The sequence below is a fragment of the Vombatus ursinus genome, unplaced genomic scaffold (genome assembly GCF_900497805.2).
Source record: "Vombatus ursinus unplaced genomic scaffold, bare-nosed wombat genome assembly UNPS02007284.1, whole genome shotgun sequence".
NCBI classification, from domain to species: domain Eukaryota; kingdom Metazoa; phylum Chordata; class Mammalia; order Diprotodontia; family Vombatidae; genus Vombatus; species Vombatus ursinus.
In genome coordinates, this window is record NW_020947062.1 from 17638713 (window position 1) to 17661366 (window position 22654).

General features: G+C 37.0%; 1 protein-coding gene across 1 annotated transcript in view; it reads left to right on the plus strand.

Moving 5' to 3' along the window:
- Positions 1–22654, plus strand: part of MEIKIN (meiotic kinetochore factor) — a 153181-nt gene that overhangs the window by 40192 nt on the left and 90335 nt on the right. Inside the window, exons 4-7 of the mRNA XM_027849027.1 lie at positions 1155–1218; positions 1920–2057; positions 4366–4485; positions 17098–17171. Of these exons, the coding sequence (XP_027704828.1) occupies positions 1155–1218; positions 1920–2057; positions 4366–4485; positions 17098–17171 (396 nt within the window). The remainder of the gene's footprint in view (positions 1–1154; positions 1219–1919; positions 2058–4365; positions 4486–17097; positions 17172–22654) is intronic.

Sequence of the window (22654 nt, forward strand, 5' to 3'; positions counted from 1 at the left end):
TAGGTGCTCTTGTTGATCTCCATTTGTCCTGATTTTCTACTCCCTGTTAGCTATTTTTGTTCTGTCCTTAATATGCAAAGGTCATTCTTCTTGGCAGAGAAAACAGTAAGAATTGTTCAGCTCTGCCTTCTCTCTGCTATCAGTGATCATCTCAACCCCTTCTCTCACACCCTTCCCCCTGGCACCCATGTAGTCCCATCAGTATCTTCAAACAATTACTTTTTTCTCCTCATGGGAATTATTTCTGGGTGTCTCAGATGTTTTTCTTTATTGTAGCTACTGTCTATGGCATATACTTTGATAGATTTACATAGGCAGTTTTTTTCCCTCATTCTTTTTAGTTTAAAGCACATTTGATTAAAGGCATTAAAGTAATTTAAGGAAAGTTAACTTAATACACAGCAGCCAACATATGTAGAACTTTGAAGTTTAAAAACATTTTCTATACATTATTTCATCTAATCCTTATAACAGCCTTATGATTCAGGTGCTAATATTATCCCTCTTTTACAGATGAGGAAACTGAGGCCCAGAGAGGCTAACTTAGTTGTCCAGGGTCACACAGCTAATAAGTGTCTGAGGTCTTCCTGATTGCAAGTCCAGTACTATCCATTAAGCCACAATACCTTCCATGACAGTTTACATGTACCTTAGCTGTTATTAGACATTATGTTGGAAAATCCTACTATTTATAGGCTTTAGTGGTTAATTGGGGAAAATTAACCAGCTCTCTTTTCAATATGAGTTACAGCTAATTCTGCATTTGAGAGGCATGGTGACATAGTGGCATAGTGAATAGAGTGTGGAACTATGAGTGAGGAAGACCTTTATTCAAATTCCAACTTAGATATTTAGTGGTTGAGTAACTTTAAGCAAGTCACACTTAGCTTCTCTTAGTCTTCATGTGTAATCCTCATAAGGATATAATGATGGCCCTTACCTCACAAAGTTGTCATGAAGTTCTTAAGAGAAAATGTATGTAAAAAACTTCACAAACATTAAAACCTTAATATGAGTTATTTATGCTCACAAGAAGTTGATTCTAACATGCTATGTTGAATAAAGTTACTTTTGTTGCCTTTCATTCTCAAAAGAAACATTGAATAATTTTAACTGACAATATCATTTTTAGCTTTAATTCTTATTCCGTGTAGGAATCAATGACTGATGATGATCTCCAAGGTGAAAGTAGTCCAAATAACACTCAAATAAGTTCAGGTAAGTTTGATTCTATGCATGTATGTGTTTTTTTTTTTTTGTACTTTGCTGTCATTTCTCAATACTATCCCTTCTTCCTGTCCTCCCAAATGGAACCCTTTCTTATAACAAAGAATAGTTAATTAGAACAAACTAATACATTGACCATACAAGGCATCTGAAAAGTCTTAGTGGAGTTTTAAGATTAAAACTGCACTGACTTTTGGAACACATATGTGACAGCTTATATTTCATTCCATACATGCTGACCACTACTTCTCTACCAGAGATACTTTTCATTAACAGTCTTTTGGAGTCAAATTTGGCCCTTGAATCAGTCTGAGATCTTTACATCATCATGGTCGTTGTACACTATTGTTATTTTCTTCTACTTGTTTTGCATCACTTTATATAAGTCTTCTCAAGTTTCTGTGAATTTTTCACATCCTATTTCTCCTCTGTCTCTAAATCTATTCTCACTTGTAAACATCTGTATGCATGGAATAGGCTAGATTATATACTCTCAAAGAACATTATCTTTGGCTTTTGCCTTGAGGGGAAAAGGAAGAACTAATGGAAATGTTATCCCATGGTGTGCCAGTACCCTTAGCCTGTGTTCAGTGCATGCCTGTCCTTGTAAATATGGCTACCTATAACATATTCTTAGGTCTTTGAGTCTGTGTGTATTTCCTTTTGCATGATACATTTTATTTGCTTTGCAGGTATAACTTCATCAAGTGAGATTTCTTTCTCTCTTTTGAAATCTGATGATATGAATTTTTACGTAGAAACCACCAGCTCTGAAGATAGTTTAAGTAGTTTTCCATCACCTGAAGTATTCAGGGGAGGAGAGTTTTTTGGTGAGAAAAAAATTTTTTTGCCTATTTTTCTGTGTCTGTCTGACTGTCTCTCTCTCTCTCTCTCTCTCTCTCTCTCTCTCTCTCTCTCTCTCTCTCTCTCTCTCTCTCTCTCCCTCTCTCTCTCTCTCCCTCTCCTTCTCTCCCTCTCTCTTCTTCTCTCCCTGTGTCTCTCTCTCCTTTTGTAGGGTTGGGAATGTTTCTTTCTTCTTTACCTTCTGCATTTGGCCATATCATTGCCATGGTGTGGTGGCCATACAGGGATGTGGGCTATCTAGACCTAAAAGAGGCAAGAGAGAGTTGGAGGTCTCTTGGCTGTAGAGAAGTTCCCATTCTCTCAACTGAAAATTTGCTACAGGAAACACTACTAAAGAGAAAAGATTATTTTGAAGTGAATACCAATCAATGAAAGCTTAGGCCATGCTTTTTTATGTAATGTTATTTATTGTTCATTAAGTTTAAAGAACTTAACACTTGACTTAGGGCCACTTAATACTAAAAGAATATTGTTGTTCAGTCATTTCAGTTACATCTGGCTCTTTGTGATCCCATTTGGGGTTGTGTTGGCAAAGATACTAGAGTGGTTTGCCATTTCATTTTACAGATGAAGAACTGAGGCAAACAGATTTAAGTGACTTGCTCAGGTTCACACAGCTAATAAGTGTCTAAGGCTGGATTTGAATTCGTGAAGATGAGTCTTCTTGATTCCACGCCCAGTGCTCTATCCACTCATGCCATCTAAAAGAGTGTTCTTGCTTTTCCAGAGTGTCAGGTAGAAACAATAGACCCACTTCAGCATAGGACCTCTTTCATCTTATCTCCATCTTTTCAGTTCAACAAACCTGTATTAAGCATGTACTATGTAGAAGGCTCTGTGTTAGACCAGTGGATCCAGAGAAAAATGGAAACAATCCTTTCCCTAAAAGATCTCAGATCCTTCTAGGAGAATATAGTGAGAATATACAGAGAAGTAAATATAAGGTAATTTGTAAAGGGAGAGGGCATTTACAACTGGAGTCTCTGAGAAGGCTTCACCAAGAAGACAACACCAAAATTTATGCTAGGAGGAAGATAAGGTTTCTATGAGTCAGAAATGAGGAACTAAGCATGGGAGACTGTTTATACAAAGGCATCAAGATGATAGAGGGAATGCCAGATTCATAGTGCACCAAGGGAAATGATGTGAGATAAGTTTAGTATTATACTCAGATTGTGGAGAGTGTTAAATGTCATGCTAATGAGTTAATCTTTTATAACAGAGGCAACAAGGAGTTATTGAAGGCTTTTGGACATGGGTATGACATAATCAGACCTATGCCTTATGATTATTTTGGCCTTTGTGTAGAGGATAGATTGGGGAGGGTAGAGATTGAAGGCAGGGCAACCAATTAGAAATATAATAATAATGATGAGAGGTAATGAGGGCCTCTACTAGGGAAGTGACTGTGAGAAGGATGGAAATAAGGCATATCGTGAATGTAGATTCAATAAAACACAGCAACTGCTTGGATATGGGGGCATGTCAGGGATAACATACTGAAGTTTAAATATGGGTGACTGAGAAGATGGCAGGTCCCAAAACAGAAAAGGAGAATTTGGAGAGGCAGTTTCAGGAGGAAACACAGACACCCCCCCCCCCAATATGAGTCCCCTGCACATGATCCTAGGATTAGACTCTCACTGGAAAGTCCTCCATTACATATATAACACAATTATCTCCATTTTATAAGCCAGGGCCATCATCATCTCATACTATTCCAGCTTCAAATCTATGATCCTAGAATCCCCAACACATTGATTCTGGAAAAGGAGTCATAATACTCTGCTCCCCTTGCCACTTCCAGAATCCAAAGTGAATGTCTCCTTTGAAGTTCACTCTCTCCAAATCCATCACCCTGTCCACATCATGGTGCCCATCCCCCTTTTTTCTCAAAGATTTCAGTACTTGGCTCATTTATGTAAACTATTTATCTCATGGTAAACCTGAAGTTAAAATGATTTGAGAACAACTTGTTGGACCTAAGAAAAATTGGGATTTTTTCCTTCAGTGAGATCAGAGTATATAAACCAATTAGGGTAATATGGCTTGCAACTCCCCTTCTACACACACACACACACACACACACACACACAGCCTTTTCAATTGCATTTGTAAGGGACACTCTAACACACAAACATCTTGCTCTAGGATAGAATCTTGGTAGTTTCAAGAGAGGGTAGGAAATGAGAATATCAAAGAATAGGGGAAAGAATTTATATCATCAGTTTAGAATTCTCTGCAGCTTTTTTTCCTATTTTTTTCTCTGTTTAGATATCAATGATTCCACTACTGAAGACTATCTCAAATTCAAGAATTCTACTTTTCTGGATACCAGCAGAGCCGTGGCTATAGAGAATATACAACAATTTTCAAATCTTTCAGCAATTTTAGGTAACTTTTATGTAAAATGACATAAGTATTGCAGTGGAATGAAGATACCAAGTAGTTACATCCAGGCAACAATTTATTTAGCAATACCTGTGGTTGCAAAAACAAATTGGATCCTAGGCTCTTGGTAGCTAAAGACATTGGCCATTGGTTTTTACCCAGTTAATGTACAATTTGGAGGGAGGGAAAAACAGGCTGTAGGGGTTGAGATAACTGGTTTCTTATTGATTGAGAGGATTGGGAGACATTGAGCTGAGGGAGAGGGGTAAATTTGTGACATTCCTTAAGTTAGATAACCATTGAGAAGGGGAGTGGCTTCTCCAGAATCAAGTGACTTACAAGTAGCTGAAACTTAGCTTCACAAAATGGTGGATAGAGGCAAAATGGAGTCACTAATGCTATTTTTAATGTAATATTTCCCCTTTTAATCCTAGGGTTCTTAACCCCCAGGATAACTTGTTTAAATTATTTTATCTGTTAGGGATTTCTGGACAGAATAGTAGTCTACCTTTAGGGGCATCAAAGGGATGGGGTGAGAGGCACAAAGAGTACAAGCAGAATTATAATCTCATATATCTCCTAAGGAGACAAAATTTGTTAAATAGACTTTATAGGTAAATTGAATCAAGCTACAGATCAAATTAGTTAGAGGGCTCACCAGGTACTGATTTGAGAGGAGAGATTTACATGTCACCAAGGTAACCAAGAAAACTCAGTAAACGTAAACATCAAGAAACAAAAAGGCAAAGCAGTACAGTAACATCATCTCCTTATAATCTAGTAACCCACCCCCAATGTTCATTTAATTAGCACATTTCATCTTGTGTCCCAAATGTCCCAGGTAGTTGTCTGGTCCCAGGAAACATCTTTCCTTGGGCATTCTGGATTAAATCTCATTCTCAAGGTAGCTCTGAAGGAGACTCCTCCTAGTAAATCTACTTCTCTGGTTCCAAGTCACTTGAATTTCTGCTAAAATCTGCTAGTAAGAAGACTCGATGCAATTCAGTACAACTTCCTAAAGTTGGTTTTCCAATAACTATGTCATGTGGTTAAAAACCAGCTCAAACCTTGTAGTTCTGATTCTATATCAACAGTAGAACTATAAGAAGAACATCAAATTATGAACCCATTATTCACCTGAAATTTCAGAGAATTTCAGTTTTTACATACCCCTTGCTGTTACCTAAACTTATCTAATACCTAAACCCAGTACCTGATATGATCACTGCCATCAACAAGCTGAAGAAAGAATCTTAAAAAAAAAAAAAAAATCCACGAGGGAATGACTTGGAAAATGGGCCCTTCTGTCTCTTGAAATTATCAGATAAAGACATCAAAATGGGAAAATGGTGACTTAAAATTTCTTTACAATTTTTTCACTTTTTTTCTTTATTTTAGACAAACACTAAAACTTGAAATACATAATAAGAAAAAGAAACATATCATAAATTTAAATGTTAAACTTAGTTATAAAATAAGAAAAGAAAAAAACCATGTTATGTGCACAGCAGAACGTAAGAGAGGATTCAGAATATATAGCAATAACTTTCCATTTCAAGAAAGTCTGTATGTTAAATATCACCCATTATGTTGAAAGCTGTCCATCTTTTCTTTATTTCCTTGTAGGTTTTCTCTTGTTCTCTACTGTACACTTTTTACTTTGTTTTTTTTTCCTCCTTCCTCTCCCCCACCCCCAGGATAATTTGAGAACAACTTATTGGACCTAAGAAAAATTGGGATTTATTTATATATATTTATATATAGATATTTACTTATATATTTATATGTAGATAATGATATATACATACATAGATACATGTACATACATACATATATAAACATATACTTTCCCTAAGACATTCTATTACTAATCTTTGTTTTTATATTTGTGCATGTCTTTTTTCCTATCTCTCATAACTCCTCTACTCTACTTCTATCCCCTAGCTTGCCCTCCTATTATTTGATCTACCCCCTCAGCAATCCCTCTCTTGTCTTTCCATTTCTATAAATCTAAACACCATTTTCTATGCCCCTTTGACCTATTGCTTTTCTTCTGCCCACTACCTTGCCCTCCTATTACTTAACTTGTGCCCCCTACAATAATCCCTCTGTTATCCTCCCTTTTCATAAATCAAAATACCCTTTTGTACACCTCTTTGACCTATTCTCTCGCCTTCCCCTCTAAAGATCCCTCCTTTATCCTCCCAAGAATCCCTCTCTTATACTCCCCTTCCCATTGATCTAAATACCTTTCTATATCCCCCTTTTAACCTATTCCCTTTCCCTCCCCTCTAAAGATCCCTCTTTTATCCTCTCCCTCCTCCCTATCCCCTTAGAGTTTTATTTCTTTCTAAATTTATAAGATTTTTATACTCTTCTAATGTATACATATTTTTTCCCTCTTGAACCCATTCCTAATTGAAAGTAGATTTCCAGAACTAACAGCCCTACTGCCCGTCTAATTCTTCTGTATTGATTCTTCCTCTCACACCTCATTTGTATAAGATAATTACTCTTCTAGCTGTTCTTGAACAGTTTTACTTTTTGGAGTCATATCATACTCAGGTCTACCCCAATGTTTCTTATAGGCTAGCTAATTACTAATAACAATCTTATAATTGTTGTAATTTGTCCTTTCAGTCCATTGTAATTTGTCATTGGTACATACCTTTTATTTCTCTTGGCTCTTGTATGTCAAGTTCTATTAAGTTCAGGTTTGGTTGTTGTTGTTCTTGTTGTTGTTGTTTTTTGATAAAGTCCTGAAAATCTGACAGTTCATTAAATGTCCACTTTTTTTTTCCATTCAGAATTATGCTTAGCTTTGCTGGGTATGATATTTTTGATCGGAGCCTAAGTTCTTTTGCTCTTCAATATATAGTGTTCTAAGACCGGTGATCTTTTAGTGTTGTCACTGCTAGGTCTTGTGTGATTTTAATTGTGGTACAGTCTTATGTAAATTTTTTTTCCTAATTGCTCTTAATATTTTATCATTAAGCTGGAGGTTTTGGAATTTGACTATAATATTCCTATGAGTTTCCTCATAGGATTTCTTTCAGGTGGTGATCAGTGGATTTTTTCTATTTCTACTTTCCCTTCTTGTTCTAATGCTTCAGGACAATTTTCTTTAATTATTTCTTATATTACTGTGTCAAGATTCTTTTTTTGGGCATAGATTTCAGGTAGTTCAGTTATTCTTATGTTTTCTCTTCTTGATCTGTTCTCCAAATCAGTTGTTTTTCTTATGTTTCACATTCTAGTTTTTTTCATTCTTTATATATTTTTTTCTTTTCTTTTTTCTTTTTTTTTTTTGGTGAGGCAGTGGGAGTTAAGTGACGTGCCCAGGGTCACACAGCTAGTTACTAGTTATGTGTCAAGTGTCTGGTCTGAGGCTGAATTTGAACTCAGGTCCTCCTGACTGTTGGGTCAGTGCTCTATCCACTGAACCACCTAGCTGCCCCTGTTTTTTTATTTCTTGATCTCTGATAACTTTACTGGCTTCCCCTTGCCCAATTCTGATTTTCAAGGAGTCATTTTCTTCCTTAAGATTCTGGATCCCCTTTTCTAATTGGTTGACTTTCTTTTCATAATCATCTTATTTTTCTTGAATTATTCTTATTTTTCTTTTTAGTTTTTCCTCAGTCTCTCTCATTTGATTTTTAAAGCCTTTTTTAAGTTCTTCAATGAATTCTTTTTGGGCAGGTGACCATTTGACATTACTTTTTGGGGTAGAAGAGGATTTCTTTGCTTCAGTATCATCCTCTGAAGATGAACCCTAGTTTTCTCTATTCTCATAATAGCTCTCTATGGTGGGATTCTTTCTCCTTTGCCTGTGCATTTTTTTTTTGTAATAGTTTAGTTTTTATAATTGCCTCTGGTCCTGGAGTATGGGGGATAGTGCCTCTGGCCTCAGATCCCCTTCAGTTCTTCCCTTTGACCTTAAACTCAAACCAAGACCATCAGCCTCCTGTAAGTGCCCACAGCCAGCAGCGTCAGGGCCCCACTAGATCTTCCCCTGCTCAACAGCTCTCCTCATTATCCTGGGGTAAAAGTTCCTGTGGCTGGGGTTGAAGTAGCCTCCCAATCCAATTAACTCCTGGGCTTTGGGTTTGTTGTTTAAGTGGTCCCTAGCCTGGAGGTGTTTATTCTTGGCTGGAAGTAAATTTCATCCTGGGATTTTTCTTCCAATCTCCTATTGTCCCAGGAGGACCCTTGTTCTTCCCCTACTCTCATTTATTTTCACCCCCCTAGGGTGCTATTTTATCTCTTTTGTGGAGGAAAATCTTTTGAGAGTTTGATATTTTCTGATCTATTCTGCCATCTTCTCAGAATCCTCCCTTTACAATTATTAATGAAATTTTATTTATAAAATTCTTAATACAATTTTGAGGACTATATATTCCATTAGAAAGAGTGGGAAACCAATCATATATACATACATGCATATGCATATACATATATAGGGTGTATACATGTACACACACACATATCTTAGTTCTTAGAGAAAACAGTCTTATCCTGTTGCTTTCTCAAATTTTACTACTCTATTTAATCAGAAAACTTTTACATATTTTTCTTATTATATCCATATCACTCTGAAAGAATGAGATACTTCAAAGACTTGTTGTTTTTTGTCCTTCATGTTCAAAGAGGACCAAAATGATATCATGATGTTGAAGTCAGTGTTAGAAAAATCTGAAACTAAAAAAAATCTACTACAGTGAGTGGGTGAAGGAAAGTCTTTATTATGCTTCTCGTGAGAGAAGTGGGCACAACACACTTTAGTAGCACATGGGCACTGGTTCAGTGGTAGAATTGACTTTTAAACCATTAGTAAGATGCATACTCTACCCATCAGGGCTATGATTGGTCTAGTTCATCTGAGTTACACCCTTCCTGGACAGCCCATCGCATGTTCGTCCATGTTCTTTTAACTCCGCCCACTTCATGGGTCCCATGCTCAAAAATGGCGCCTATCTCCACCCTTGGGGTGTGTCATTTCATATTCAATAAGCTTATTAAGCAAGCACACTGGAGAAAAGCCTTTGCTGGTTGAAGCCCTGTCCTTGAACCCGGCTGGTTGCAACCAGTTTAGCCTCTAGGGCTCTTTCTTAAGGAACTAGTTGTTTATAGAAACGTTTGGAGTACTTTCTGATTGGTTGAGGGACTATCCACAAAATCTTGGAATTTCTTATCCTACTGTGGAAGCCTAACTCCCTAAAATCTTTCTTACAGTCAGTGTACAGTGTGTCTGATGGTATCAGTACAAGCTCAGAAGGCTCTACTACAGGTCTGGCACAAATATTCTGTATGACTATTTGAGAGAGATATGTCTAAATTTGTGCATCTTGTATTTCTTTTGAGCTACTACCAATTAGTGCCTTCTTTGATGCAGGCATGCCAGGCTGGACGATCCTGTGCCAGTGTCTCCCCTGTCTCACAATTGATTCCAGAGTTCTTGAGAGATCTTGAGAATGACCTTTTCTTGCTTCGCTTGACCACCAAGTAAATGCCTGTCTTCTGTGAATTCCCTGTAAAATAGTCTTTTTGGCCAGTCTATGTTGGGCATTTGAACAGTGTGACCAGCCCACCAGAGTTGTATTCTCTGCAGTAGAGTTTGAATACTTGGCAGTTTGACTTCAGAAAGGACCTCAGGGTCTGGTATCTTCAGAATCTTCCTAAGATGATTCAAATGGAAGCAGTTCAGTTTTCTGGCATGGTGCTGGTAAACTGTCCAGGTTTCATGGGCATACGGCAATGTGGTCAGCACAGTGACTATAGACACTCTCAAATGCTGAGCTAGCTCTGGCAATGAATACATCAACCTCATCATCTATGTGTATATTGCTGGAAAGTAAATAGCCAAAGTAATTGAACTTAACGACAGCATTCAAAATTTCTCCATTTGCTGTAATTGATGGTTCTGTATATGGATGGTATGGTGCTGGCTGGTGGAGAATCTCTGTTTTCTTGGTATTAATTATTATGCCAAAATTAGCACAAGTGGCAGAGAATCAACTCATACTATGTTATATCTGAGCTTCAGGCTGCATTGAGTATACAGTTATCTGTGAATAAAAAGTCACACATCAACTCTCTCTCCACTTTAGTCTTGGCTTGTGGCCTTTGCAAGTTAAATAATTTACCTTAAGTCCAGTAGCTGACTTTGATGCCATTTTTGTCTTTATTGAAGGCGTCTGACAACATTGCTAAAAATATCATGCTAAAAAGCATGGGAGCAAGTACACCGCCCTGCTTAACTCCATTGGTGCCTGGGAAAGCAGGAGAGCATTGTCTGTTATCCAGAACCTGGCAAGCATGCCGTCGTGGAAGTGCCATACAATACTGGTGAACTTCTCCAGGCAACCAAATTTTGCCAAAATCTTCTACAGCTCCTCTCAATTGGCATTATCAAAGGCCTTGATCAGATTGATGAATGTGTACGAATCTCTGTTCTGCTCCTGGCATTTCTCCTGGAGTTGTCAGGCAACAAACAACATGTCAACCTTTCCTCAGTCTTTTCTGAAGCCACAGTGGCTCTTGGGTAGATGACCCTCTTCCAGGTGAAGGATCAGACTATTAAGGGGGAGTCTGACAAGAATCATGCTGGCAATGACTAAGAGAGAGGGACCTCACCACCTTGTGGTTGTCACAGGACAACCTGTTTTCTTTTATATAGATAGACAATGGAGGCATCTTTGATAACCTTCTTTTGCCATCTAACCCAGAAGATTTCAGTTAGCTTTTATATGAGCAGTGGATCCCCTGCCTTATACATTCTGCTGGAATGAAATCAGCACCAGGTGCTTTTCAACACAAGAGGAGCCTAATGGCTTTCAAAACTTCTTCTTCAATTGGAATTTCAGATAGAGAGGGTTTGACTTCCATCTGAGGTAAACAGTAAGCGGTTTCAACATTGGTTGATGACAATTTATTGAAAACACTATGAAAGTGTTCAGCTCAACTCTCTAGTATCATGTCCTTAGCCCTATTCAGTGTTGCTCCACCAGCACTGAGTAGTTGATATGCATCAAAGATCTTTGGCCCATAAATAACCTTCAGGACATTGTAAAAAAAAAATGCTTTGGACTGTTATTATCAGCATAAAACTGAATTTTATTTGTCTTTTTACTGAGCCAAGAATTCCACATCTCTAAGCTTCACTTGCACTTTACATTTGATGGACTTAAGCATTGCCTTTTTAGAGACAAATAAACTATCCTTCTGGTCGACCTCATAGATTCTTGGTTTTCAATTAGTAGCTTCTGAATTTCCCCATCATTTCATTGAACCAATCCTGATTTTTACAAGTGTTTTGGCCCAGCTGAGTATATGCAGTGCTGTACACCAAATCTCTGAAAGCTACCCACTCCTTTTTTGCTCCAGTGTGTTGACTCAGCTTTCTCTCTAAGTCAGTCACAAAATGTTCAAACACAGAGAAGCACTCTAATTTGTTGACATTAAGTCTTCTGGTAATTGTCATGCCTTGAGGCCACCACTTTTGTAGAATGTCAGTGTTTAGCTTAGAAAGGATAAGTCTTCAATCAGTCTAGTGCTCTATGCCACACATTGCCTTTATCACTCCCACATCCTATCTGTCTCTTCTCCTTACAATGACGTAGTCTGTTAAATGCCAGTGTTTGCTGTGAGGGTGCATTCATGAAGTTTTATTGCATTTAGGTAAACAGAAGACAGTGTTGGCGATGAGAAGGTCGTGAAACACATAAGTCTTCAGTAGTAAGTGACCATTACTGTTGCTGTTTCTGACTCCAAACTTGTCCTCTTTTGGCACGTTTATAATGAGGGTCTTCTTCATAAAGTTTTTTTTTGTCTTCATTTGGGTTCATCATGGTGAGAGCATATACACTGATGATGGTGGCATAGCACTTTCCTGTAAGTGGCAATCATATTGTCATGAGCCTGTCATTTGCTACTCTGAGGAGGCATACAAGCTTGTTGACTAGATTTGATTGTACCTACACCAGCTTCATAGTACCCCACATCACTGCATCTACTTTAGAAAAATAGGGGCAGCTAGGTGGCGCAGTAGATAGAGCACCAGCCCTGAAGTCAGGAAGACCGGAGTTCAAATCCGGCCTCAGACCAAACACTTGACATGTACTAGCTGTGTGACCTTGGGCAAGTCACTTAACCCTGATTGCCTCACCAAAAAAAAGAAAAGAAAAGAAAAATATGCAGGCCTCACACCAGAGGTACTAGTACTCCCTGAACACCTCATACACCTTTTCGAGGACCTAATCTTATACGTGAGTATATAACTATTAACAAGTGAATGGCAAGTTCAATAATTCATTAACTTATTTGCTTAGAATATGGCATTAACTACAAATTCAGATCGAAAACAGTAAGTTTTTTCACACTTGCATCCTATTATAGTAACTCAGAGATGTTTTGGTATTGCAAAAAGAAAACTTCTACAATTCACCTGATCTGATTATAGAAATTTGCTATGAAAGGAAAAAGGAGGGACGTGGTTATGACAATATCAAGACTGTCCCCTCAAGGACACAGGCTGACCTAACATAATCTATAATGGGAGAAAACTTCTCCTAGCTCTGTTTAATTTTAGGCATGAGTCATAGTTAAAGCCAATCACATGGCAAAGTTCCACATTATTCACAAGATATCATAGCCAGGTTCAGAATTAACCAGATGGGAAAATATCCTGTTCAGAAAGGAAAATAGCACAATGGAGAAATTGAGTTAAGGGGCTCCTTCCTTTTGCCTATGCAAGGTCATCCCCTCAATTTTCCCAGATACAGGTATCCACCTCTAGCAGTTGGGCAGCACATTGTGTTCCGCTTGAATGGTAGACTATTGGCTTAATGATACTTTAGACAACCATACCTGAAATCAAAACTTAGAACAATACTAGGTTGCAGTCCCATAAGATTTCACCTCACAAAGCAAAATTTCACTGATCATAGCTTAGGGCTAAGTTATTTTTTTTCTTGTGTTACAAGAGTGCATAGAAAGACATCTTATTTGTCCTTCAGTTATAATTTAAGAATAATTACATTCTGGAGTTTCACACACGTACTGAATACAGGATAAGTGACTCCAAACCCCAGAAAAATGCTGTGCATAGAAAGTCATCAATTTTGTACTACCTGTTAATCCCTGAGGCAAAAACGAGTGTTTGAATCGAAGGACTGCTGTTACTAAGTTGGCCCAAAGATGTAACTTCAATACAGACTATTAACAGGTAGAATTTAATAGTTTTCATAAGTGGTAGTCAATCTGTCAGATGAAACCTACTCCTTACTACAAGCAAACTTGTAAATTTTCTCACTTTGGCTGCCAGAGGTCCTACTTTCTCAAAATTTAATACTTTAGAACTTTATCACACTCAGTCAGTAGGGTTGATAAGATCTTATGACCTTGTCCAAGTAGAAAGGAACCTCACAGATAGAGATAATTTGAAGAGGACTTTGTTATTTTTTCTCCCAATGATGAGTTATTATTATTATTGTTATCCATTTTAAAGCAAATACACCCTATACAATTTTTAAATTTTCAAACACTTTTACCACATTCTTTTAACTGCTCAAATCTGACATCTGCCAGATTAAGAAAAGTTACTTTTCTAACAATATTTCTGATATGGTGGTTTCCCAAATTGCACAATATAAGAAAATTTTTTTGGAAACACAATACTATACAGAATCATGAATTTAAAATATAAAATAAAACTTATAACCAGTCAGATGACATTAATTCACTTGAATGCATTTCCAAATTATCTTGCATTAGAAAATAATTCATTTTATCTCTTTTGCTATTTTTCTTGATTTTGTGGAGTCCAAAATTGCCCAATCTATAATAAAAGAAACTAAGGCAAAGCTCCAGGCCAATAGCACTTTATTAAAAGGTCCATGGCCCCCACTAGTGAAGTGGACCTCAGCTCTCCTTCATGATCTGAGATGCCACCTTCCTCCAGGGCCTTAGTTTTATGGTGCTTGTACCCAGATGAGCATCCTTTAAGTTTAACATACTGGAGATTCTTTGCAATGTTCACTTGCTAAACCCGGATATTCTCCTTCTGTGCTGGCAACCATAAAACTGACTTAAGCTGGTTTATACCAGCTCTAATAGACAGAACTAGCACAAGCATCCTAGTTCCTGGACCTTGGAGACTTTTCATTCTTCCTTCTTCCTTATTCCATGTAGGCATATCATGATCTCTGTGAAATGGCCCCTCCCTGGGAAATGGAAACTGAACTCAAGGGACTGTGGCAGTACCTGATCGGGCCATGACACAGCAGTTCTCACCCATCTTTGTGGTTTCTTTTTGTCTTTATAATCTGTGCAATCTAACCCCAAAGAGAGCACAGTTCTGACTGTAGCTCCGAATGCATGCCTGCCACTTTGAAAGAAAATAAACATGCATACAACCTAATTCTGTTTGTCTTTCTTAGAGCAAACTCTGGAAATTGACATTCCTTATATTAAAACAATAAATGTCTCAATCTCCATAGAAAGAGTGGTCTTAAAAAAAGGTCTAAGCACTGTTCCCGTGTAACTTTTCCCATAGTTTTATTCTTATTTTTCCTTAAAACATTCCACAGAGTGGTACCTCAAAACCTCAAAAATGTTGCCCATTTGATATATACCAATAAAACAAGCAAAAAACATCAACAATAAGAAAAGATACTAGAAATCCTAGGCCATGTTTCTTTTACTTCTTTGGGAAATAACTTAGGAGATAAGCTCTTTCACCTTTGTCTCTACCCTAGTTCATCATAGGCATTTGACAAATACTGCTGCTATCAAACATTTCCACATTTATAGGAATGTTCAAACCACAATTTGAAAGTTTTCAGTTGAGAACTTACATTTTAGTTACACATTTAGTCTGTAATTAGTTCACAATGCCATAAATTCCTCCAGATTGGGGGAGTAAGATTGCCTTGCCTCTTATCTCTGTCTCTTGTCTGCCTCCCCACAATTGTTCCATTTTCCATTGCCCTCCTTCCATTTCTTATACTGTATGATATGAATATGTACATTTACATTTTAAAAGGAATAAAATCTCAGAATTTCACAATTTGTTTATTATTTACTTTATCTTGATGAGAGAGAAAATATTTCTGAAGACTTTGAAAATTCATCAGAAGTTTTCACTTTTTTCACTCTTTCCTGAACAAGTTATATGATGAAATACTGTTGTAGTGTAAAAAAATTATGAAAAGGATGGTTTCAGAGAAATCTGGTAAGTCTTGTATGAAGTAATGCAGAGTGAGGTGAATAGAATCAGGAGAATGGTTTATACAATGATAACAATCACATAAAGACAAAACAATTTTCAAAAATGTATGAATTCTGTTAAATGAAATAACCAGTTATGTTTCTAGAGAACTCATGGTGAAATATGCTGCTTACTTCATGACAGACATAATGGACTCAGGATGCAGATTAAGACTTTTTTTTTTAAGATAACCAATGTGGGAATTTGTCTTACTTTGCTATACGTGTTTATAACAGAAGTTTTGTTTTTCTTTCTCAGTTGGAGAAGGTAGGAGGAAAGGAAGGCATATTTTTATTGATTGAAAGAAAGATTTAACTTTTTAAAAAATGTTGCCCATTTGATATATGCCAGTAAAAGAAGCAAAAAACATCAACAATAGCAAAGATAGTAGAGGTCCTATACCATGTTTCTTTGACTTCTTTGGGAAATAGCTTATGAGACAGGGAGCTCTTTCACCTTTGTCTCTACCCTAGTTCTATCATAGGTATTTGATAAATACTGCTGCTATTAAAGATACTATCATCCTCCCACTTGCTCGGGCTCTCACCATCAGTATCATCCTCAACTTCTCACCCCACATATCCAATATGTTACCACATCTTGTTTCTGCCTTCGCAAATCTTCTGTGTACATCCCTTTCTTTCCATTCCTGGTGCAGACACTTATCACCTCACATCTGGACTATTGGAGTAGTGTGCTGGTTGGTCTTTTTTTGTCTCAAGTCTCTTATCAATTCTTCATTTAGCTACCAAACTAATGCATATATCTAACCATGTCAATCCCCTGCTCAATAAATTTTAGTTGCTCTCCTTTACCTCGAGGAACAAATAAAAGACCTTCTATTTGGCTTTTAAAGCTCTTCCAAATATTTTCTAGTTTTCTTACATTTTACGCCCCCTCCATGTACTTTGTGATCTAGCAACACTGGTTTTCTTACTCTTTCCCATACTAACACTCCCTCTCCCAGCTCCATACATTTACATTGGCTGGAATGCTCTCCCTCCTCACCTCTTCCTCCTAGCATCCTTAAAGACTCAGCTTAAATCCTACCTTCTTCAGGAGACCTTTCCTAGTCTTTCCCCTCTCTGTTCACACACACTCATGCACACATTCCTAATGTCTTCCCTCTGATATTACCTTCAATTTAAACTGTTATATATCTTCTATGTACATAATTATTTAGTCAATCTCTCCCCCATTAGAATGTGCTCTCCTTGAGAACAGACTTTGTGCTTTCCATTCTATCCACAGCATTTAGCAGAATGCTTGGCACACAATGAGTAAATTTTTGTTAATTTACAGATTAATAACCAGACTAATACTGAGATTGATTTTTTTTTAATTTACAGATAATTCCATTTACAAAATTTTGCCTGAAACAGAAAAAACTCCAGAGGTAAGTTCTTTTAGAATGAAGAATAAAGTAACTACTGAGACATAGAAAACTAATTCAGTACTAAAGCAGGATTTATTTAGGAAAGTATTTTTCAATTCTTTAAATCTGTGATTCACAGCTTTTCTATAGACACATAACAGAATTGTTCAATTTTGCATTGCCCTCTTTCCATTTCTTATACTGTATGATATGAATATATACATTTACAATTTTAAAAGGAATAAAAGCTCAGAGAATTGCACAATTTGTTTATTATTACTTTATCTTTTTTTTTCTTTTTTAGGCAATTGGGGTTAAATGATTTGCCCAGGGTCACATAGCTAGTAAGTGTCAAATGTTTGGTCTGAGGCCGGATTTGAGCACAGGTCCTCCTGACTTTGGGGCCAGTGCTTTATCCACTGCACCACCTAGTTGCCCCTTATTATTACTTTATCTCAAAGCAGTGTTCTGTAACCCTTGCTAGATGATAGACTATGGCAGGGGCAGCAGTTTCTTATTAACCTTTCAAATATTTCTAGAGCACTTAAGTTTGTATGTGGGTGGGGGTGTGTGTGTGTGTGTGTGTGTGTGTGTGTGTGTGTGTGTGTGTGTGGTGACTACTTCCTGTCACATCCTATCTTGAATTATACTTACCTGTATATATGCCCCGTACCTCCTAATGTTCCCTCTCTCAGGATAGCTCAGGAAGCTTTCATTTTAAATTTTATCTTTGTATCCTCAGTATGTATAATAATGCCTTGTGAATATTAGGCACTTAATAAACGTATCTTGAATTGAGTTGTAGGAGACAAGATTGGCTATGAATAGTAGGACTATATTATAGGAAACCTTGAAGGAAAAATTTGGACTTTATAGTCAGGAGTCATTATCATTTTAATCTGGGGAGTAAATTGTTTAAAGGAATATTTTAGAAAGATAGTGGTATATTAGTGGAGGGGGTGAGGGGAGCAGGAAACCAGATGGCTATTTAATAATCCAAGAGGATTTGGACTAGAATAGTAGTTATCTAAATGGAAAGGAAGAGAAGGAAGTGCTCTTTAGAGCATACATACTTTGGCAAAATACACTGTAGTCATTGTGAGTAATTGTTTGCATTTAAACTATTAATTAAGTACCTTTTCCTTCAAGGAGAGCAGTTTCCCTAGATGAGAACTCTAGCCTCACAATGCCCCACTGTTTTTTTTTTTTAGATTTTAAAGTACAAAAGTACTGAAAGACTGTTTCCAAAAGGTTATTTGCTTTGAGAAATGTAGGTAAAAGTTGCACACACACAAAAAAAGCCCCTTATAGTTTTAAAGTAAGGAACAGCTTTTTATTATGTCTGTATACAAACTGCTTCATGTATTTTTTAAATATGCAAAGTTGACCAGTTTAATCAATTAATAATTATGTAAATTATTAACTCATTATGTAAATTAATTCATCCAACAAGTACTTGGCACTTTGCTTAGAAATTGGGGGTACAAAGAAAAAAATGTTCATTAGCCTCTGCCTTCAAAGAACTTACATTCTGTTGAGGGAAAACAATATGTACACAGAAGAGGAGATGCAAAATAATTTGCAGTGGAAGAGGGTGCAAGCTACTGGGAGAATTAGATAGACCTCATGTAAGAGGTAACATGTAAGCTGAACCTGAAAGGAAGCTAAAGATATTGTGAGATAGAGATGAAAAGGGAATACTTATTGTGTGTGTGTCTCACTGCTTTCTCACAGGATCCTGCCTCTGCAAAGCCACAGAGACAGGAGATGAAATGTATATGATGAACAGAAAGTAGGCCAGTTTGTCTGGAATATAGAACATGTAGAGAATAATAAAGTAGAATAAATCTATAATGGTAGATTGGAGCCAGACTATGAAGGGCTTTAAAAGCCAGAAGAGTTTGTCTTTTATAGTAGAGTCAAGAGGACCTATTAGAGCTTATTGAACAGGGCAGCTAGTTTGGTGTAGCAGATAGAGCGCTGGCCCTAGAGTCAGGAGGACCTGAGATCAAATCCAGGCTCAGACACTTGACACTTACTAGCTGTGTGACCCTGGGCGAGTCACTAAACCCCGATTGCCTCCAAAAAGCAAAACAAAACAAAACAAAACCCTAGAGCTTATTGTGCATTGTCAGATCTATACTCTAGAAATATTAATTTGGCCTTTATCTGGAGATTAAATTGGAGAGGAAAGAGATTTGAAGTAGGTAAACTAAGTAAGAGATTATGGTGATAGTTTAAATGAGAGGTGCTGAGGACCTGAAGTTGGGTGGTGATTGTATGAGTGGAGATATGGGAGCAAAGGAATGAATGAATGAAAAATGTTTAGTAAGTACTTACAATGTGCTAAGTATTAGGGATACAAAGAGAAAGTTGAGAGATAAGGATCACATTCTTATTGGGGGAAACAACACATAGAGGAGGATTCATTTACAACATGGATGGCAAGGCCCAGGAGTCCTTAGGGTATATGGGTATGTCAAGTGGCAATTCCTAGGGATCTTAAGGGTGAGTCAGTAAGGCAGATGGTAAAGCCTAATTGGCCAGAGGAGGTAGTAGCAAGGCAGATAACAGAGTCTAGTTGTCTTCCATCTTACTGGAAAGATTTTACTTGGTGATTCCCTCTTCATCAAAGTTGTGTGAATGACCGTTTCTATCCTCTTGAATTTTGGGAATAGGCTTCCGTTGGGGAAAGAGTATTGGGCTCAACATTTAGAATGGAATAGAAGCTATGGATTACCTACTGAGTTGATGGGGATAGGAAGGTAATTATCCAGCTGGGAAGGGAAAAGAGGAAAAAGACATTGATCAGAGCATTGAGGAAGAGTTGCCCATGGTACTCTTAATTCCAGGACCTTCCCTCTTCTAATTATTTCCTGTTTATCCTGTATGTAGCTCATTTTGTATATATTTGTTTGCATGTTGTCTCCCCCCCTTAGATTGTAAGCTCCTTGAGGACAGGGATTGTCTTTTGCATTTTTTTGTATCCCTAGTGTTTAGTCCAGTTCTTTGCATGTAGTAAGCATTTCATAAATGTTTATTGATTGATGGTCACTGCTTCTGCTAGACCTTCTAGTACCTGGTGAGGTCTGGGGAGTTCATAGGCTTGGGTAGGGAATGAGAACATAAAGAATATTTATGGCTGTATTCTCCTTCTGGGACTTAAGTCACAAGAAATATTGTTGGTTCTATCTCTGCAAGGCTTGAATGCATATGGGGGAATAGGGAAGAGTTGAGCATAGTTTTAAGCTTAAGAATATGAGTGACTAGAAGGATGCTGGAGCTATCATCCCAAAAGGGGAAATTATGAAGAGGGAAAATCACGAAAGAAAGAATTCTGTTTTGGATATGTTGAGTTTGAAATAACTATAGGGCATTCAGTTGGGCAAGTTACTCTGATTCTATTTATTCATCTGAAAAATGAGCCTTTGAGTTTCCTTTTCATCTCTAGATCTAGATCTGTGGTTCTGTTATGTGAGAATGGAGTTTATCAAAGAGGCAAGGGCTAGATTTTTAGCTCTGGGAATCATCTTCAGGGAGAGTTCAACCCATGGGAACCATGACCCCAAAATTTTAATCCACAACAAAAAGATATTGAGGCAGTCTCCAAGCAGTTTCAATTTATTAGGGAAACTGGTGGTTCCCTAAGCAATTGGATGGATCCAAGACTCTCCTGTAGTCAAGGATCCCTCTACCCTAGGGGTGGGGTAGGGCTTCTTTTATAGCAATTGAGGGAATGCCAAAAATAAATTGAGGTGGTACAGTTCTTCACTTTTTTCAGTTCCAGAAGGAAGAAATCCACATGATTGATCAAGGGGAAGAAGTGAAACTCCATGTTTGGCTAAAGGAAGGAACTTCCATATTTGACCAAACTCCCATATTTGGTCAAAGGAGATATCACCCAAATACTGATGTTTAGGGAGTGACTTGGCAACAAGATTCTGGGACTTTCCACAAGCATGTTATGTCACAAAAGAAGATAGAAAATGGGGAAACTGTGGTTTTCTGGAAACAGCAGCTCTCAGAGCACATTCATAGGAGTGGGGAGGAGGTAGTACAACAAGTCCACATCTCTGTCTCTGACACAGATTAATACAGGCCTAAATAACAAACTAATGATCATCAATACATGGATATTATCATCAATGCATAATGGATTCATTAATTCAAACTTACATAATTTTTACCCTAACAGTTAAAACTTCATTCTATCCTATTTATCTTACTTATAGACAATCACTGATACCGTAAATCACAATGATCAAATTAAGTAGGGCTATCAAAATTCTCACAGAATAGATAAGATCAATAAGAATGTAGAGAAACTGGAAAGAAGAGGGTCCAAGACAGTACTTAACATAAGCCTGTTAGAGCATTTTCAGTTGAAAAATGAAGTCAAAATCTATATTACAAAGGCTCAGAAGTGAATGACAACTGAGGAAATAGAGGCAGTGAATATAGAAAGCCTTTTTTTAGGAGTATACTACAACAAAAAGTGCCATCATTAATATTCGTATGCACATGACTCCTTTTCCTGTTTCTTTTGACTTTTTCAGAGTGGTGTCACTGGGTAAAAGGGTCACAAATCACAGTTTATTGACTTTTTTTGGATTGAGTTCCTAGTAACTTTCCAGAATGACTGCACCATTCAGAAATGCATTGTTGTGTCTGCTTTCTTTCCAATATAAGTAATTTTCTATTTCTGTAATTTTGAACAATCTTGATGCATATGATGTGGAACTTCAGAATTGTTTCAATTTTTTATTCATGTGACCTAGAACATTTTTTTTTTCATATAGTTATTGGTAGCTGATTTTTCTTCTCTTGAAAACTGCCTGTTCATATCCTTTAACTATTTGTTTATTGAGAAATGGATCTTATTCTTAGATATTTTTAAATATCTTGGTATTAGACCTTTTCCAAATAAGTGTGCTACAAATATCTTGCCCAGTTGAGTGATTTCCTTCTCATTATTACTGTATTTGCTCTTGAAGGGCAAAATATTTTCAATTTTGTATAATCAAAATTGACTTATTTTGTGATCTTCCTAATCCCATTTTAGTCAAACACTCTTCTCCTATACGTAGTTTTAAAAAGCATGTCCTTCCCTGTTCTTCTCATTTGTTCATTTTAAAAATAATTCTTTATTAATATCTTTTTGGACATCACCAAAATTTTCCCTAGTATCCTTTTCCCTCCCTCTCCCAGAGAGCCATCTGTTGTAACAAATCATATTTTAAAGGGGGGAAAGGGAAGAGAAAAAAATTTGGCAAAACCAATTAATAAATTGAAAAAGTCTAATACATGCAATGTACCCCCAGCAAAAGGGTGAGAAGTATCTTCTCATATCTCTTCTTTGGAGTCATGACTTTTTTTTTTGTAATTTTGCAACATTCACCTTTTTTGTGGTTCTTTCCTTTTACAATGTTGTCATTATGTAAATTGTTTTCTTGGCTCTGCTCACTCAGCATTACATCATGTAAATCTTTCCATGCTCCATTATAGTATAATCATTATAATTGTCATTTCTT